Genomic DNA, 20,584 nt, shown 5'->3' with positions numbered 1-20,584 from the left:
TAAAGACAAGAGTGTAAGTCTTCCGTTTGATTCAAACCGTTGGGAGCCTTGGAATTAAGCTCTAGAATATAGCGTGTTTCCAAGACTCTCAATTTGGCCTCTCTGTCACCACCTCTGCGGAGAGGCGGAATCATGTCAATGGCATAATACTGCAAACATCCTATGTCCCCACCATGGCACGTATTCACGTGTCTGGCGACCGGGTATGCCTCATCCTTATTACTCACTGCCCTGATGTGCTGTAGAATGCGCCTATGGACCTGCAGCTTAGTGCTGCCCACATAACGCAGGCCACAGGCACATTCCAACACATAGACCACGAAGTCTGACTTGCAGGTGATTTTCTTTTTAATAGTTCTCACCTCGCAGTTGAAAGCAGTCATGTAGGTAGTCTTATTTCTACCTATCCTACATGCTTTGCAGACTGCACATTTCAAAAAGCCCTTGCTCTTCCCTAGCCAGTTGTCATCGGCTACTTCCGGGCTGCTCTTGACTATCATATCGCTCATGGACCTAGCTTTACTATAGGTTATGGCTGGTCTGCTGGCTAGGGTCCCCCCAATGACCGGATCTCCCTTAACCACTTGCCAATTTTTGCGAATGATATTGAATATTTCTTTGTGCTGTCTGCTATATGCTGTTATCAATTTTGGTTGGCCAGACTCCTCCTCTACGGATGGTGTAGGCACCGCATCTGTTGTTAGACTATGCCCTGAAGTTAAATTGGCACGTCTCATAGCACCCTCCACCACCGTTCGTGAGTAGCCCCTCTCAATGAATCTCTTCTTGCTGGCTTGCTGGGCTCTCTCACAACTCTCATTTGTGCTGCAAATCCTTTTGATCCTCAGCATCTCCCCGTAGGGGATGCTGCAAATCAAATGCGCTGGATGGTGGCTTGTGGCGTGCAGCATCGTATTGCCTGCCGTCACCTTTCGATGTAGGTCAGTCACCATCCTGCCACTGACAACGCTCACCTCCACATCTAAAAAGGTAACCTTAGCACTGCTAATCTGGCCAGTAAACTGTAGGTTCAAATCATTTACATTGATGTTGGTTATGAACCTGTTCGCTTCTGCCTCTGTCCCCCTCCAAATAATGAAGAGGTCATCAATGAACCTATACCAGGCTATGATGTTATTAGCCATGGTATCTTCATAGGTTCTTGCCAGGACCTGCTCCTCCCAATGCCCCATATGCAGACAGGCATAACTGGGGGAGAAGCAGGCCCCCATTGCAACCCCCCTCAGTTGCTGGAAAATCTGCTTCTGAAATAAGAAGAAGTTGCTTTTGAGGCAGATCTCTGTCATCTCTATGACCATGTTATTATGCTGTAGCATGCAAGCAGGTCTACGTTTCAAGTAATGTTCTACCGCTTTTAGGCCATCATCGTGGTTTATACTGGTGTATAAGGAAGTTACATCTAGCGTTAATAATAAGTAATCTTCCTGCCATTTAATGGTTTTGATTTTATCCAAAAAATCACCAGTATCCCTGATGTACGAGGGAAGCCCCTTCACGTGCTCTTGCAAGAAGTGATCAATGTATTTGGAGGCATTTTCGAATGGACCCTGTCTGGCGGAGATGATGGGCCTACCAGGGGGCTTGGTCAGATTCTTGTGGACCTTGGGGATCATATAAAACACAGGAATTACAGGATAATTCATTTTCAGGAACTTTTGTTCATCCCCACTTAGTAGTCCCATTCCCTTCCAAGCATACAATCTGGTGTGGAAAGCATCCCATGTTTGTCTAGCTGTCCGCCAATCGCTCCTACAATAACAATTCCTGTCATTAAGTTGTAGTAGGGCCTCTTCCATATACATTGTTTTTGGCCACAATATAATGTTGCCCCCCTTGTCTGACTGCTTGACAATCACAGTGTTTTCCCCCTGTAGTTTTTTCATTAGGCTCCATTAGGCATTGTTACACTTTTTATTACATTTAGTGTCTTTAATCCTAGAGGCCTGATGCAATTCCTTTAAATCAGATATGACCAGATTATTAAATGCTTCAATGTTATCAAAAACTGCTATTGGGTTAAATGTTGATTTAGGTTTAAAGTTCGTGGCCCCTGGGGCATCTGTTCTTATATTCTCTTCTCTTTCAACATCAACTGAAGTTCCCCCTTCTCTGTTTAAATCAACCAAGTCCACATAGAGCTCAACCTCTCCTGCCAAGCATGGACCTGAATGCGGATCAGTTCTATAATTTTCCTGCGGTGGCATGCGCGTTTTTAACCTGTTCTGCAAGAATAACTTTCTCAATTTCAATTTGCGTATATATTTAAAAAAGTCCATTCTTGTTTGCGCATAATCAAATGTACATGGGGGGCAATAAGTCAAGCCCAATGATAAAGTTCTAATCTCATTATTAGTCAAATGAACATTTGAAAGATTAATCACGGAGAGTTGGTCGCTTACTTGTTCGTTCACTTGCGATTCCATCGCTTGCGACCCCGGCCCTTCGCTGGTGGTTTCGCTGCGCCGGTTTGCTGCCCGACTCCTCCTTCGCCACTTGCGTTTGCGGTTGCGTTTCCGCCTGTTTTCGAGCCAGCGGTGTGTGATCTAAGGGTCTGCCTGCGGTCGTTGCTTAGGCACTCCACTTCCTCCCCCAACGACCGCTTGGTAAAACCCGCCGCCTCATCAGTATTGCGTTGGTCATTCTCCGACTCACTACCTGGGATGGAGCTTAAGTTGGAATCCGAGGTAGAAGGGCTAATACCCCTACTGCTACTTGGCCCCATACCCGTTGCACGCGGTCCGGTCGTTCCCTTTTGTTGGTCATACTTCTTAGAGAAGGTAAAAATCCGGCCGTTTTGGTAATCCAACTTATCCCTTTGAAACTTAAAGGTTTTCCTTCTCTTGATTACGTCCTCTTCTTTGGTGAGCCGCTGTGTCATTAACTCACGCAATCGTTTTTCCTGCTCCGCATCATTCAATTTCTTAATTTGCTCATTGAGGTCACTTATTACTACTCCCAATTTCACGCCATCGCTTTCGGCATACTTTATCAAGATTCTCAACAATCTACTCGAAGAATCCAAGTTACACCTCGCCCACTCATTTAGCATCTCCGGATCCGGGTTTTCGAAGCTGGGTGCTACCATGATCCTCAAGCCACGGGGAACGCGATCGACTTCTAGATAGCGGGACAGAGATTTCATCTCCCACCATTTCGCCTGTTCCGTGCGCATGGCTTTCTCCAGTTTTTTGAATAGTTCTTTCATCACATTGCTCCCCAAGTTCGATGTCATCGCCTGCTCCCTGGGGTTGCTGTTAGTAATGGGGGCATTGTCGAACATTTCCATAGCCGCCTCCTCCCGGCTTCTGACCACATCAGCGGCGGCCATGGTCTATGCACGTTTAAATGTTAATTATTACGGATGATTTGTTGCACTCAGCTGTGTGCGACCAGGTTTTCAAATAACCCCGCGCACTATGCTGCTTCCTCCTTCAGTCCCGAGTTAATTTCCCCACGTCTCCTCACCGAGCAATCAGCTGTTTACCGTAGCGCCGGTTCTGCCACAGCCGTGGGAACAGCCTCGCCTTCCAGTACAACCGCTGCTCTAGGAGATTCTCGTTCGTCGGGGGCTACTGCGGTTGCTCTTACCAGAGCCGCTGAACGTTACAGGAAACCTGCAACACTGCTCCCTTCCGCTCTCGCCCTGTTTGCTGAAGGGGTCCGGTATACACCCAGAAGCTATCGGTGTAATAATGTGCCACGAATTCCGCCAAGTCCCCAAATCTCACTCCAGGGAAAAAAACGAAGCCGGACCCTTTCGGATATTTTGCAAATATCAGTTTATTTCATCCAGTAGTGCATAGAACACGCCGCCATGACGCGTTTCGGGACCTCCGTCCCTTGATCACAAGACATGGTCGATCGTACACCCATCCCTCTTAAAGTGCTAGTACACAGTCAGCTGACCCCACAGCCTGTGGAAATAAAACAAACAAACTTCAGCCTAGTTCAGTAGCGCTTGAGTCATAGATTACTTTTTGTTCAATTTCAATAAAGTGCTTAGTGATCCAGAACACATTTTAAGTTTAACCATGCATAATTTTTAAAAAAACCAAACATTTTGAAAAGAGAATATCACTCTTCCTTGATCGTTCAGTCCTTACTCCCAATGTTTCCTCATAATCATTTCCTCATAGATAAATTGATTAAAAAATTTTGTTTTGAACCAATTTAGAAAAATAAATTATTTCTACATAATATATTAAAATCATGTAAAAAAATATATATATACATTTATATACACTTTGTACATTCTGTGCAAATTCGCTATCTCTTGTGCAAATCGTGCAAAAGGAAAAACATCATTGTTTAAATGGGAGTACATGGCTTGGATCACTTTTTTCAACATACATATATAAACATATATAATCTGCATATCTATATAAATACAAATATAAATGCATGCATACATATACATATATGCATACATATGCATGTTATTTACATGAAAGTTTGAAAAACACTAATAAAAGCAAAGCTAAGAAGCCACCTCATTACAAACAGAATGGCTTTAACTTAAACGAGGGCGAGATCTATTGCATTTTCAATGCTTGTTTACTTTGGTTCCTTCAAGAAGGCATTCAGATGTGTCACACATTTGCCATAAATTCTGAATGTTAGCACTCTAGTTGCTCATTAGATCACTGTAGTAAAGCTACTGCTCACCAGCGAAGTCTGCTGCTGGTATTCATGTTTCAGAGTGCATGTCAGAATTTTTTTAATGAAATAGAAGAGGATTTGGGAAGTCACTCAAAATGTGCCCTAATTTTTCTTTCTGAAGCACTAATCATACTTTCTATGGCAAAATGAACCCCCCCATTTTGTTCCTTTTTAAATTAAATGTGTTCAGACTTACCACTTCATTCCAATCAAGATGGCTTCTGGTGTGCCATACTTTTGTCATAAGTAAGACTGTTAGCGCTCTAGTTGTTCTTTAGAACACTCTGGGACATTCTGTAATTTGTTTATACTTGGGCTACATCTGGGTGATATTTGGGCTACATTTGGGCTCTTTTGTCTCTGGTGGCCATCTTGGGAGACTGCATGTCAGAATTTTTTAATGAAATAGAAGAGGATTTGAGAAGTCTCTCAAAATGTGCCCTAATTTTTCTTTCTGCAGCACTAATCATACTTTCTATGGCAAAATATACCCCCTCATTTTGTTCCTTTTTAAATTAAATGTTTTAAGAGTTACCACTTTATTCTAATCAAGATGGCTTCAGGTGTGCCGTACCTTTGTAATAAGTAGGACTGTTAGAGCTCTAGTTGTTCTTTAAAACCCTCTAGGAGGCTGCAGTAGAACACAAAGGAATCAACTGACAGTCTCTGTCCTTGTTGGATGTACATGTTTTACTGAGAATGTCAGACTTCATTCTCACATGACTGAGAAAGATAATGTGAATTTACAGAAAATATGCTTTCAGCTTAGCTTATAGATCCCCTTCCAACCCACTGTGGGATAAGCAGAAGATAATAGTTGTCTTTCAAACATGATTCATGATATCCCAACAGAAGGCTTTTTCACATGGTAAAATCACCTTAGAACACACCACAATTCCTAAAATGAGTATGGTACCATCAACAAATGATTTATAATGTAACTAAAGTCCTAAAACCTTCTATTAACTGCAATGCTTTTTAATGAGGTGTTATCATGTATATTGGTCCCAAGATGGCTGCCAACACGAGCGGCGTGGTCCGTGATCGGCTGACCTGCCCCTGCTGTTTTTTGCCCCCGAGCGGCGTGGTCCGTGATCGGCTGACCTGCCCCTGCTGTTTTTTGCCGTTTTCCGTCTGTTTTTGTTGTTCATTATTGCCTGTTTCTCTGTAATCGTATTTCCCTGCCCCTGCTGTTTTTTGCCGTATTCTGTCTGGTTTTGTCCTTCATTATTGCCTGTTTCTCTGTAATCGTATTTCCCTGCCCCTGCTGTTTTTTGCCGTTTTCCGTCTGTTTTTGTCGTTCATTATTGCCTGTTTCTCTGTAATCGTATTTCCCTGCCCCTGCTGCTTTTTGCCGTCTTTAGATAGTTTAGTCGTTTAGTATAGCTTGTTTATTTGTAATTTGTTTTTCCCCCTGTTACCTGCCGCCGTACGCCCTCCCTCCCCGCTTCCCGCCACCGCCGCTAACCCCGCCCCTTTTGCCTTCTGTACCCTCCCCGCTCCCGCCTCCCAGCTGCTCCGCCCCCCCGCGCACTTCGCCATATATGGCGACCGTGCGAACGCGCAGCGGTCACGCGCAGCGGTGCGCCGATTGTGCGCACCGCTGTCTGCTATATGTGCTGTCTGCTATATGCTATATGCTATATGCTGTTATCAATTTTGGTTGGCCAGACTCCTCCTCTACGGATGGTGTAGGCACCGCATCTGTTGTTAGACTATGCCCTGAAGTTAAATTGGCACGTCTCATAGCACCCTCCACCACCGTTCGTGAGTAGCCCCTCTCAATGAATCTCTTCTTGCTGGCTTGCTGGGCTCTCTCACAACTCTCATTTGTGCTGCAAATCCTTTTGATCCTCAGCATCTCCCCGTAGGGGATGCTGCGAATCAAATGCGCTGGATGGTGGCTTGTGGCGTGCAGCATCGTATTGCCTGCCGTCACCTTTCGATGTAGGTCAGTCACCATCCTGCCACTGACAACGCTCACCTCCACATCTAAAAAGGTAACCTTAGCACTGCTAATCTGGCCAGTAAACTGTAGGTTCAAATCATTTACATTGATGTTGGTTATGAACCTGTTCGCTTCTGCCTCTGTCCCCCTCCAAATAATGAAGAGGTCATCAATGAACCTATACCAGGCTATGATGTTATTAGCCATGGTATCTTCATAGGTTCTTGCCAGGACCTGCTCCTCCCAATGCCCCATATGCAGACAGGCATAACTGGGGGAGAAGCAGGCCCCCATTGCAACCCCCCTCAGTTGCTGGAAAATCTGCTTCTGAAATAAGAAGAAGTTGCTTTTGAGGCAGATCTCTGTCATCTCTATGACCATGTTATTATGCTGTAGCATGCAAGCAGGTCTACGTTTCAAGTAATGTTCTACCGCTTTTAGGCCATCATCGTGGTTTATACTGGTGTATAAGGAAGTTACATCTAGCGTTAATAATAAGTAATCTTCCTGCCATTTAATGGTTTTGATTTTATCCAAAAAATCACCAGTATCCCTGATGTACGAGGGAAGCCCCTTCACGTGCTCTTGCAAGAAGTGATCAATGTATTTGGAGGCATTTTCGAATGGACCCTGTCTGGCGGAGATGATGGGCCTACCAGGGGGCTTGGTCAGATTCTTGTGGACCTTGGGGATCATATAAAACACAGGAATTACAGGATAATTCATTTTCAGGAACTTTTGTTCATCCCCACTTAGTAGTCCCATTCCCTTCCAAGCATACAATCTGGTGTGGAAAGCATCCCATGTTTGTCTAGCTGTCCGCCAATCGCTCCTACAATAACAATTCCTGTCATTAAGTTGTAGTAGGGCCTCTTCCATATACATTGTTTTTGGCCACAATATAATGTTGCCCCCCTTGTCTGACTGCTTGACAATCACAGTGTTTTCCCCCTGTAGTTTTTTCATTAGGCTCCCGTAGGCATTGTTACACTTTTTATTACATTTAGTGTCTTTAATCCTAGAGGCCTGATGCAATTCCTTTAAATCAGATATGACCAGATTATTAAATGCTTCAATGTTATCAAAAACTGCTATTGGGTTAAATGTTGATTTAGGTTTAAAGTTCGTGGCCCCTGGGGCATCTGTTCTTATATTCTCTTCTCTTTCAACATCAACTGAAGTTCCCCCTTCTCTGTTTAAATCAACCAAGTCCACATAGAGCTCAACCTCTCCTGCCAAGCATGGACCTGAATGCGGATCAGTTCTATAATTTTCCTGCGGTGGCATGCGCGTTTTTAACCTGTTCTGCAAGAATAACTTTCTCAATTTCAATTTGCGTATATATTTAAAAAAGTCCATTCTTGTTTGCGCATAATCAAATGTACATGGGGGGCAATAAGTCAAGCCCAATGATAAAGTTCTAATCTCATTATTAGTCAAATGAACATTTGAAAGATTAATCACGGAGAGTTGGTCGCTTACTTGTTCGTTCACTTGCGATTCCATCGCTTGCGACCCCGGCCCTTCGCTGGTGGTTTCGCTGCGCCGGTTTGCTGCCCGACTCCTCCTTCGCCACTTGCGTTTGCGGTTGCGTTTCCGCCTGTTTTCGAGCCAGCGGTGTGTGATCTAAGGGTCTGCCTGCGGTCGTTGCTTAGGCACTCCACTTCCTCCCCCAACGACCGCTTGGTAAAACCCGCCGCCTCATCAGTATTGCGTTGGTCATTCTCCGACTCACTACCTGGGATGGAGCTTAAGTTGGAATCCGAGGTAGAAGGGCTAATACCCCTACTGCTACTTGGCCCCATACCCGTTGCACGCGGTCCGGTCGTTCCCTTTTGTTGGTCATACTTCTTAGAGAAGGTAAAAATCCGGCCGTTTTGGTAATCCAACTTATCCCTTTGAAACTTAAAGGTTTTCCTTCTCTTGATTACGTCCTCTTCTTTGGTGAGCCGCTGTGTCATTAACTCACGCAATCGTTTTTCCTGCTCCGCATCATTCAATTTCTTAATTTGCTCATTGAGGTCACTTATTACTACTCCCAATTTCACGCCATCGCTTTCGGCATACTTTATCAAGATTCTCAACAATCTACTCGAAGAATCCAAGTTACACCTCGCCCACTCATTTAGCATCTCCGGATCCGGGTTTTCGAAGCTGGGTGCTACCATGATCCTCAAGCCACGGGGAACGCGATCGACTTCTAAATAGCGGGACAGAGATTTCATCTCCCACCATTTCGCCTGTTCCGTGCGCATGGCTTTCTCCAGTTTTTTGAATAGTTCTTTCATCACATTGCTCCCCAAGTTCGATGTCGTCGCCTGCTCCCTGGGGTTGCTGTTAGTAATGGGGGCATTGTCGAACATTTCCATAGCCGCCTCCTCCCGGCTTCTGACCACATCAGCGGCGGCCATGGTCTATGCACGTTTAAATGTTAATTATTACGGATGATTTGTTGCACTCAGCTGTGTGCGACCAGGTTTTCAAATAACCCCGCGCACTATGCTGCTTCCTCCTTCAGTCCCGAGTTAATTTCCCCACGTCTCCTCACCGAGCAATCAGCTGTTTACCGTAGCGCCGGTTCTGCCACAGCCGTGGGAACAGCCTCGCCTTCCAGTACAACCGCTGCTCTAGGAGATTCTCGTTCGTCGGGGGCTACTGCGGTTGCTCTTACCAGAGCCGCTGAACGTTACAGGAAACCCGCAACACTGCTCCCTTCCGCTCTCGCCCTGTTTGCTGAAGGGGTCCGGTATACACCCAGAAGCTATCGGTGTAATAATGTGCCACGAATTCCGCCAAGTCCCCAAATCTCACTCCAGGGAAAAAAACGAAGCCGGACCCTTTCGGACAAATATCAGTTTATTTCATCCAGTAGTGCATAGAACACGCCGCCATGACGCGTTTCGGGACCTCCGTCCCTTGATCACAAGACATGGTCGATCGTACACCCATCCCTCTTAAAGTGCTAGTACACAGTCAGCTGACCCCACAGCCTGTGGAAATAAAACAAACAAACTTCAGCCTAGTTCAGTAGCGCTTGAGTCATAGATTACTTTTTGTTCAATTTCAATAAAGTGCTTAGTGATCCAGAACACATTTTAAGTTTAACCATGCATAATTTTTAAAAAAACCAAACATTTTGAAAAGAGAATATCACTCTTCCTTGATCGTTCAGTCCTTACTCCCAATGTTTCCTCATAATCATTTCCTCATAGATAAATTGATTAAAAAATTTTGTTTTGAACCAATTTAGAAAAATAAATTATTTCTACATAATATATTAAAATCATGTAAAAAAATATATATATACATTTATATACACTTTGTACATTCTGTGCAAATTCGCTATCTCTTGTGCAAATCGTGCAAAAGGAAAAACATCATTGTTTAAATGGGAGTACATGGCTTGGATCACTTTTTTCAACATACATATATAAACATATATAATCTGCATATCTATATAAATACAAATATAAATGCATGCATACATATACATATATGCATACATATGCATGTTATTTACATGAAAGTTTGAAAAACACTAATAAAAGCAAAGCTAAGAAGCCACCTCATTACAAACAGAATGGCTTTAACTTAAACGAGGGCGAGATCTATTGCATTTTCAATGCTTGTTTACTTTGGTTCCTTCAAGAAGGCATTCAGATGTGTCACACATTTGCCATAAATTCTGAATGTTAGCACTCTAGTTGCTCATTAGATCACTGTAGTAAAGCTACTGCTCACCAGCGAAGTCTGCTGCTGGTATTCATGTTTCAGAGTGCATGTCAGAATTTTTTTAATGAAATAGAAGAGGATTTGGGAAGTCACTCAAAATGTGCCCTAATTTTTCTTTCTGAAGCACTAATCATACTTTCTATGGCAAAATGAACCCCCCCATTTTGTTCCTTTTTAAATTAAATGTGTTCAGACTTACCACTTCATTCCAATCAAGATGGCTTCTGGTGTGCCATACTTTTGTCATAAGTAAGACTGTTAGCGCTCTAGTTGTTCTTTAGAACACTCTGGGACATTCTGTAATTGGTTTATACTTGGGCTACATCTGGGTGATATTTGGGCTACATTTGGGCTCTTTTGTCTCTGGTGGCCATCTTGGGAGACTGCATGTCAGAATTTTTTAATGAAATAGAAGAGGATTTGAGAAGTCACTCAAAATGTGCCCTAATTCTTCTTTCTGCAGCACTAATCATACTTTCTATGGCAAAATATACCCCCTCATTTTGTTCCTTTTTAAATTAAATGTTTTAAGAGTTACCACTTTATTCTAATCAAGATGGCTTCAGGTGTGCCGTACCTTTGTAATAAGTAGGACTGTTAGAGCTCTAGTTGTTCTTTAAAACCCTCTAGGAGGCTGCAGTAGAACACAAAGGAATCAACTGACAGTCTCTGTCCTTGTTGGATGTACATGTTTTACTGAGAATGTCAGACTTCATTCTCACATGACTGAGAAAGATAATGTGAATTTACAGAAAATATGCTTTCAGCTTAGCTTATAGATCCCCTTCCAACCCACTGTGGGATAAGCAGAAGATAATAGTTGTCTTTCAAACATGATTCATGATATCCCAACAGAAGGCTTTTTCACATGGTAAAATCACCTTAGAACACACCACAATTCCTAAAATGAGTATGGTACCATCAACAAATGATTTATAATGTAACTAAAGTCCTAAAACCTTCTATTAACTGCAATGCTTTTTAATGAGGTGTTATCATGTATATTGGTCCCAAGATGGCTGCCAACACGAGCGGCGTGGTCCGTGATCGGCTGACCTGCCCCTGCTGTTTTTTGCCCCCGAGCGGCGTGGTCCGTGATCGGCTGACCTGCCCCTGCTGTTTTTTGCCGTTTTCCGTCTGTTTTTGTTGTTCATTATTGCCTGTTTCTCTGTAATCGTATTTCCCTGCCCCTGCTGTTTTTTGCCGTATTCTGTCTGGTTTTGTCCTTCATTATTGCCTGTTTCTCTGTAATCGTATTTCCCTGCCCCTGCTGTTTTTTGCCGTTTTCCGTCTGTTTTTGTCGTTCATTATTGCCTGTTTCTCTGTAATCGTATTTCCCTGCCCCTGCTGCTTTTTGCCGTCTTTAGATAGTTTAGTCGTTTAGTATAGCTTGTTTATTTGTAATTTGTTTTTCCCCCTGTTACCTGCCGCCGTACGCCCTCCCTCCCCGCTTCCCGCCACCGCCGCTAACCCCGCCCCTTTTGCCTTCTGTACCCTCCCCGCTCCCGCCTCCCAGCTGCTCCGCCCCCCCCGCGCACTTCGCCATATATGGCGACCGTGCGAACGCGCAGCGGTCACGCGCAGCGGTCACGCGCAGCGGTGCGCCGATTGTGCGCCGAAGGCGCGCCAAAGGTAAGCCCGTCTGCGCCCGTCCGCGACCGGACCGCGCCCAGCGCCAGGACCCCTGGCCCACGAAGACCCCGACCGACCCGCCTGATGTACACCGCCGCCACCCTCATCGCTCTCAACACCGGCGATTCCCAGGATGCTACCGAGCCACACCACGACGCACCCACGGACCCTTCAGCTGCCACACCTGCAAGTTCACCTGCATCCGGACCTGCCTCGCACCAGCACCAGCCAAGTCGAACACCAGCAGCACCCACCTCAAGTGCATCCTGCTCAACACCTGCTCTGTCCACAGACACGCCATCGAACTCTGGAACCTCCTCGACACCACAGCTCCTGACGTTGCCTTCCTCACGGAGACCTGGATGAACGCCTCTTCAGCTCCCGACATCGCCATCGCCATCCCAGAGGGCTACAAGATCACCCGGAGGGACCGCACCACCAACCAGATGGGAGGAGGCATCGCCATCATCCACAGGAACACCATCCGTCTCACGACCAGCACCGACAACACCCTGACCACCGCCGAACACCTGCATTTCCAGATCCACACCGACCCGAAGACCACCCTCAGAGGCACCCTGATCTACCGACCTCCGGGACCACGCACCCAATTCAGCGAGGACATCGCCGACTTCGTCAGCCCTCATGCCCTCCCCTCCGCTGACTACATCCTACTGGGGGACCTCAACTTCCACCTGGAGAACAACAACGACCGCAACACCAGCACCCTGCTCGACAACCTCGCCAATCTTGGACTCAAGCAACTGGTGTCCACCCCCACCCACCTCGCCGGACACACACTCGACGCAGTCTTCTCATCCAGCACAGACATCGACTTCAGCCACGCCACAGAGCTTCAATGGACGGACCACAGCTGCGTCCACTTCACCTTCAAAAGAACGACGACCCACCACTACCAGCAACAGGCTGCCCGCAGAAGCTGGAACAAGATCACAGCCGACCAGCTCGCCACCTCACTGAGCAAGCACCCGCCTGCCAGCTCAGCGAACCCCAGCCAGGCCGCTGACAACCTCACGAAGTGGATCAGCAACTGCGCAGACGAGCTCGCCCCGCTGAGGACCCCGCCCAGCAGACCCGGCAGCAAGAAAGCCCCATGGTTCACCGACGAACTCAAGAGCTCCAAGAAGAACTGCCGAGCCCTCGAGAAAGTCTGGAGAAGGGAACCAACACCGGACAACATGACCACCTTCAAGCTTGCCACCCGGAAGCACCACCAGCTGATCCGCGCCGCCAAGAAAACTGCATTCAAGGACCGGCTGGACAACAACGCACACAACTGCAAGGAACTCTTCAACATTGTGAAAGAGCTTTCTAACCCCAGCGCAGGAAACAACGACATCACCCCATCGCAAGACCTCTGCAACTCCCTCGCCTCATACTTCCACAACAAGATCGCGGACATACACAACAGCTTCAACAACCAACCAACGCACACCAAGACCGAACAACCACCCCCCACCACCACCCTCCACGCCTGGACTCCGATCAGCACCGAAGACACCATCCGCACGATGAACTCCATCCACTCCGGATCGCCGACCGACCCCTGCCCTCACCACGTCTTCAACAAGGCCGACGCTGTCATCGCACCCCACCTGCGAGACATCATCAACACATCCTTCGACACCGCCACCTTCCCTGAGAGCTGGAAGCACGCCGAACTCAGCGCTCTACTCAAGAAACACACAGCGGACCCCACCGAACTCAAGAATTACCGCCCCATCTCGCTCCTCCCGTTTCCAGCCAAAGTCATCGAGAAGACCGTCAACAAGCAGCTGGCCGCCTTCCTTGAGACGAATGGATGCCTCAACCCCTCACAGTCTGGCTTCCGAGCCAACCACAGCACCGAGACCGCCCTCATCGCTACCACCGATGACATCCGAGTCCGGATGGACAACAGAGAAACAGCGGCCCTCATCCTCCTAGACCTCTCCGCGGCATTCGACACTGTCTGCCACCGCACCCTAGTACAGCGCCTCAGCAACGTCGGAATCCAGGAGAAGGCTCTGGAATGGATCATCTCCTTCCTCGACGGAAGAACACAGAGAGTCCGCCTACCACCGTACAAGTCAGAGGCCACCAAAGTCATCTGCGGCGTCCCTCAAGGATCCTCGCTGAGCCCCACCCTCTTCAACGTCTACATGAGCCCCCTCGCGGCCATCGCACGCCAACACAACCTCAGCATAATCTCCTACGCCGACGACACCCAGCTGATCCTCTCCCTGACCAACGACCCCGCCGCCGCCAGAGCCAACCTGCACGAAGGGATGAAAGAGGTAGCCGAGTGGATGACGACCAGCCGCCTGAAACTGAACTCAGACAGACGGAGGTCCTCATCCTGGGCTCCTCACCCTCCGCCTGGGACGACTCCTGGTGGCCTCCCGCTCTGGGCACCGCACCCAAACCGACAGACCACGCACGAAACCTGGGCTTCATCCTGGACTCCTCCCTCTCCATGACCAGACAAGTCAACAACGTCTCCTCGGCGTGCTTCAACATCCTACGCATGCTACGGAAGATCTTCTGGTGGATCCCCACCGAGACCAGGAAGACCGTCACCCAGGCCCTCGTCACTAGTCGACTGGACTACGGCAATGCCCTCTACGCCGGTACCACCGCCAAGCTCCAGAAGAGACTCCAGCGGATCCAGAACGCCTCAGCCAGACTCATCCTCGACATCCCACGAACCAGCCACATCTCCGGATATCTGAGAGACCTTCATTGGCTTCCAGTCAACAAAAGAATCACCTTCCACCTCCTCACCCACGCACACAAAGCCCTACACGACCAAGGCCCGAGCTACCTCAACAACCGAATCAACTTCTACGCTCCCAAACGCCACCTCCGATCAGCCAACCACGCCCTCGCCGCCGTCCCCCGCATCCGAAGAGCGACTACAGGAGGAAGGTCCTTCTCCTACCTGGCCGCCAAGACCTGGAACTCCCTCCCGACCGACCTGCGCCTGACCCAAGACCACCTCTCCTTCAGGAAGAAGCTGAAGACCTGGCTGTTCGAGCAGTAGCGGCACCCCCCTCCCCCCAGCGCCTTGAGACCCTACGGGTAAGTAGTGCGCTCTATAAATGTCTTTGATTGATTGATTGATTGGATGAAGTGCTGACAGCCAATCAGATCTCACGATGAGATATGTGGTTAGGCTCTGCCCAGATATATATACGTTTTTCCTTTTGATTTTCTCAGGAACTACTGGAGGGATTTACACAATTTAAACAAAAGGCACTTCTGCGTACCAAGTTTGGTGTAATTCCATTCAGCAGTTCGGGCTGTAGCCGTGTCTGAACGTCCTATGGAAATTACCATGGGGAAAACACGTTTTGGGACCTCCCTTTTTTCTCCGCCCCCGCTTGACGAATCCCCCCGACACTTTCAGGGAAGGAGTGGAGCGGAGCTGGCCTAAATTTGGGAAAATTACACGCAAATTCCTCAACTGGCGCCAAAGGTATTCCCAATAGAATGTTGCGGATTTCCTATGGAAACTAGGTCCTAACCACAGCACCGAGACGGCCCTCATCGCCGCCACCGATGACATCCGAGTCCGGATGGACAACAGAGAAACAGCGGCCCTCATCCTCCTAGACCTCTCCGCGGCATTCGACACTGTCTGCCACCGCACCCTAGTACAGCGCCTCAGCAACGTCGGAATCCAGGAGAAGGCTCTGGAATGGATCATCTCCTTCCTCGACGGAAGAACACAGAGAGTCCGCCTACCACCGTACAAGTCAGAGGCCACCAAAGTCATCTGCGGCGTCCCTCAAGGATCCTCGCTGAGCCCCACCCTCTTCAACGTCTACATGAGCCCCCTCGCGGCCATCGCACGCCAACACAACCTCAGCATAATCTCCTACGCCGACGACACCCAGCTGATCCTCTCCCTGACCAACGACCCCGCCGCCGCCAGAGCCAACCTGCACGAAGGGATGAAAGAGGTAGCCGAGTGGATGACGACCAGCCGCCTGAAACTGAACTCAGACAGACGGAGGTCCTCATCCTGGGCTCCTCACCCTCCGCCTGGGACGACTCCTGGTGGCCTCCCGCTCTGGGCACCGCACCCAAACCGACAGACCACGCACGAAACCTGGGCTTCATCCTGGACTCCTCCCTCTCCATGACCAGACAAGTCAACAACGTCTCCTCGGCGTGCTTCAACATCCTACGCATGCTACGGAAGATCTTCTGGTGGATCCCCACCGAGACCAGGAAGACCGTCACCCAGGCCCTCGTCACTAGTCGACTGGACTACGGCAATGCCCTCTACGCCGGTACCACCGCCAAGCTCCAGAAGAGACTCCAGCGGATCCAGAACGCCTCAGCCAGACTCATCCTCGACATCCCACGAACCAGCCACATCTCCGGATATCTGAGAGACCTACATTGGCTTCCAGTCAACAAAAGAATCACCTTCCACCTCCTCACCCACGCACACAAAGCCCTACACGACCAAGGCCCGAGCTACCTCAACAACCGAATCAACTTCTACGCTCCCAAACGCCACCTCCGATCAGCCAACCACGCCCTCGCCGCCGTCCCCCGCATCCGAAGAGCGACTACAGGAGGAAGGTCCTTCTCCTACCTGGCCGCCAAGACCTGGAACTCCCTCCCGACCGACCTGCGCCTGACCCAAGACCACCTCTCCTTCAGGAAGAAGCTGAAGACCTGGCTGTTCAAGCAGTAGCGGCACCCCCCTCCCCCCAGCGCCTTGAGACCCTACGGGTAAGTAGTGCGCTCTATAAATGTCTTTGATTGATTGATTGATTGGATGAAGTGCTGACAGCCAATCAGATCTCACGATGAGATATGTGGTTAGGCTCTGCCCAGATATATATACGTTTTTCCTTTTGATTTTCTCAGGAACTACTGGAGGGATTTACACAATTTAAACAAAAGGCACTTCTGCGTACCAAGTTTGGTGTAATTCCATTCAGCAGTTCGGGCTGTAGCCGTGTCTGAACGTCCTATGGAAATTACCATGGGGAAAACACGTTTTGGGACCTCCCTTTTTTCTCCGCCCCCGCTTGACGAATCCCCCCGACACTTTCAGGGAAGGAGTGGAGCGGAGCTGGCCTAAATTTGGGAAAATTACACGCAAATTCCTCAACTGGCGCCAAAGGTATTCCCAATAGAATGTTGCGGATTTCCTATGGAAACTAGGTCCTAACTATATATACCTAGTAGGTAATATATATATATATATATATATATATATATCTATATATATATATATATATATCTATATATATATATATCTATATATATATATATATATATATATATATATATATATATATATATATATATATATATATATATATATATATATAGATATATATATATATATATATATATATATTACCTACTGGCGGTCGTCAGTAGGTATATAGTTAGGATTTTTTTTCTATGGGATTTTTGAAAATTCTATGTCTAATAACTTTGGCGTTTGAGGACGGAATTGGCTGAAATTTTCAGGAAAATGAAACATTTTGTTTCTGAGCAGCCCCTAATAATTTGGGGGGGTTTCGTCAAGGGGGGCCGAGAACAAAGGGGGGTCCCAAAACGCGTTTTTCCCATGTTAATTTCCATAGGGCGGTTGGCCTCACTTTTAGCTCGAACGGCTGAATGGATTTGCACGAAACTTGGCAAAATTGTAGGGACTGTTAGCCCGATGTGCCTTTGCTAGGTCTCAATATATGTGCTCTAGTGGATTTTGATAAATTAATGTTCAAAAAAATATATATATCTGTGACAGCGCTCCGGGTAGCGCTCCGGTTTGCGTACTTGACGCGTAACGGAACTTCGCGAAGCGAAGCTGATTGGCTCTCCGGTGTCTGTCAACATTCTAAACATTCCGGAGCGGCCGCCATCTTGTCTCTCGGTAGGATCGAGAGACAAGAGGAGGCCAAAACAAAGGGGGAAATGACCATAAGGGGGCATAGTAGATCCTCCCTGGCCCCCTAGGTTTGATGTGGAGCCTTTAAAAGGGCCCCCCTGGGCAAAAATGAAAAAAAAAATAATCTTTTTTTTGCGTGGGGAGCGCCCGATACGCTTTTGTGCAATGGGCGGTGGTAATCTAAATGATGAGGAGGGGGGGGCAGCGTTCAAAGCACATCAGCGTGCATAAACACGAAAATGTTTTTATCTACCACGTACTTGACTTATCTCTCTGAGATGCATTCTCTTGTGTTTCAGCAATGGTAGTCTGTTCATTACATAGATCGCCTGAGGGCGGTAGTACAGACCGCGCGTAGGAAAGGGTCAAAAGCCAGGGGTATAGGAGTATGTAACAAGCGAGCCATTTAATTGAAAAAACTAAATGTGACAAACGGTTGCAGGATCAGTGAAGGTTGATTTTATAATTGAAAGTATAACAGGATCAGTTACAATGAAATCGTCCATACGCACACCATGGGCGAGTATCATGGGTAACATTATTTCAAAGCTTTATTAATACAATAATCAATAATGAAAAATCGACATCAATAGGGTTGTCAGTATTCCCAGTCAGTACCCTTCCCCGCCCGCCATGTGCACAAAGACCGCATACATCCCCCATAACGTCAAGGCTAAGTAACTAGAACGTCATAAGGAGTTGCAAGTCGCTCCCATACTGGCGCCATTTTGGTCGAGGCCAGGCAGGTCCAGAGTATAGTTCAATGTCTCCAATAAGTAGTGGCAGGACCAGAATCCCTTTCGGCAGTTCTGGCTTCGTCATTACGAGCACTAGAAAACAAGACATTCTGGGCAATACCACCTTTGATGCAGCCCTTTATGCTACAAGATGGTGTCTTCCATTCAGAAAATATTGTTGGCAGCATTTTGAAAGGAAAGATAAACGGCCGTTCTCCTAGTGAGTTTCACATGGTTACATTTATGAAGAATGTTGAAGAGTAGTATGTTGAAAATCTAAAGCCATCCTTCTACAAACTCTCAACCAGCCTTGGAATGGAAGAGTCACCAAAAGGCAAAAAGTTCCGCCGGACCCCGGGAGCCAGCCGCCTATGTCGGGGGCGATCTCAGGCCACACCAGGGCAACAAGACTTGGGGAGGGGGCAGGAGCCAAGCGCCCCCTCCCAGTCCGCGCTACCACACCGCCCCTCGGGGGGCCTCCGTCAAGCGGTTCAGGGAGGCACCGCAGGCAGTGGTTCTTCAGATGAGTGGCTCTCACCGGCAAGGCTCCCCTCCGTTAGCAGCGATCGTTGGCGCTGTGGTTGCGGCCGGAGGCCCCGCCTAGTCAACGCCCCGGCCTCTCCATGTCGTAGGCCGCAAGAGTGGGCACAACTCAGCTGGCCGAGCGAGGAATACCGTCCCCCTGCACAAATTCAGGGACCAGGCCGCATTGCGAGGGCACCGCAGGACGTGTCTTCAGGTCAAACGGATTGTGGGACAAGGTGCAGAATGGAAGAGTCACCAAAAGGCAAAAAGTTCCGCCGGACCCCGGGAGCCGGCCGCCTATGTCGGGGGCGATCTTAGGCCACACCAGGGCAACAAGACTTGGGGAGGGGGCAGGAGCCAAGCGCCCCCTCCCAGTCCACGCCAGCACACCGCCCCTCGGGGGCCTCCGTCAAGCGGTTCAGGGAGGCACCGCAGGCAGCGGTTCTTCAGATCAGTGGCTCTCACCGGCAAGGCTCCCCTCTGTCAGCAGCGATCGTTGGCGCTGTGGTTGCGGCCGGAGGCCCCACCTAGTCAACACCCCGGCCTCTCCATGTCGTAGGCCGCAAGAGTGGGCACAACTCAGCTGGCCGAGCGAGACTTGGGGAGGGGGCAGGAGCTAAGCACCCCCTCCCAGTCCGCGCCACCACACCGCCCCTCTGGGGCCTCCGTCAAGCGGTTCAGGGAGGCACCGCAGGCAGCCGTTCTTCAGATCAGTGGCTCTCACCGGCAAGGCTACCCTCCGTCAGCAGCAATCGTTGGCGCTGTGGTTGCGGCCGGATGCCCCGCCTAGTCAACGCCCCGGCCTCTCCATGTCGTAGGCCGCAAGAGTGGGCGCAACTCAGCTGGCCGAGCGAGACTTGGGGAGGGGGCAGGAGCCAAGCGCCCCTTCCCAGTCCGCGCCACCACACCGCCCCTCGGGGGCCTCCGTCAAGCGGCTCAGGGAGGCACTGCAGGCAGCGGTTCTTCAGATCACAACAGAGTCTCATGCTCGATCGATTGAGCTGGCCGAATCAGGCAACAAGAAGGTGTGGCTGGGGGCACCTCTTGCTCACCCACCACCTGAGGAGGTGGTACTCTCTTCCTAGGAGGTGGTGGTGGTGGTGGAGATGCACCAGCTGAAGCTACAACACTTGCTATTGCTAAGTGATGAAAAAAGGTCTTCCTCTCACAAAGATGAAAGTCAGAGTGAGGAAACAAGGAGGGGTTTTCATCATTTGGGACAAAAAATAGTTCTAAACCAATGAAAAGTGTTATTTTTAGGTCACATGACCTAGTCTTACATCATTAGGAACCCAAAAGTGAAATGAACCTATGAAAAGTTTTATTAACAAGTCACATGACCTGGTATGCTTACGTTACGCGCTCCACGCCACGCCCCGGATCGCTTCGGGAAGCTGCGCTTCGCGC

At 48.6% G+C, this 20,584-nt stretch overlaps 2 protein-coding genes across 2 annotated transcripts; both read right to left on the bottom strand.

Annotated features, from left to right (window-relative positions):
* Window positions 1-2,428: 2,428 nt before the first annotated feature.
* On the bottom strand, window positions 2,429-3,349 carry LOC147689405 (uncharacterized). The gene has a single exon (XM_086940084.1). The coding sequence runs from the start codon at window positions 3,347-3,349 to the stop codon at window positions 2,429-2,431; it is 921 nt and encodes a 306-aa protein (XP_086796210.1).
* Window positions 3,350-8,118: 4,769 nt separating this feature from the next.
* LOC147689404 (uncharacterized) lies at window positions 8,119-9,039 on the bottom strand. The gene has a single exon (XM_086940083.1). The coding sequence runs from the start codon at window positions 9,037-9,039 to the stop codon at window positions 8,119-8,121; it is 921 nt and encodes a 306-aa protein (XP_086796209.1).
* Window positions 9,040-20,584: the final 11,545 nt, after the last annotated feature.

The sequence above is a fragment of the Lissotriton vulgaris genome, chromosome 10 (genome assembly GCF_964263255.1).
Source record: "Lissotriton vulgaris chromosome 10, aLisVul1.2, whole genome shotgun sequence".
NCBI classification, from domain to species: domain Eukaryota; kingdom Metazoa; phylum Chordata; class Amphibia; order Caudata; family Salamandridae; genus Lissotriton; species Lissotriton vulgaris.
Note: the sequence above shows the minus strand (reverse complement) of the source record. Positions and strands in the feature narration are given on the sequence as shown.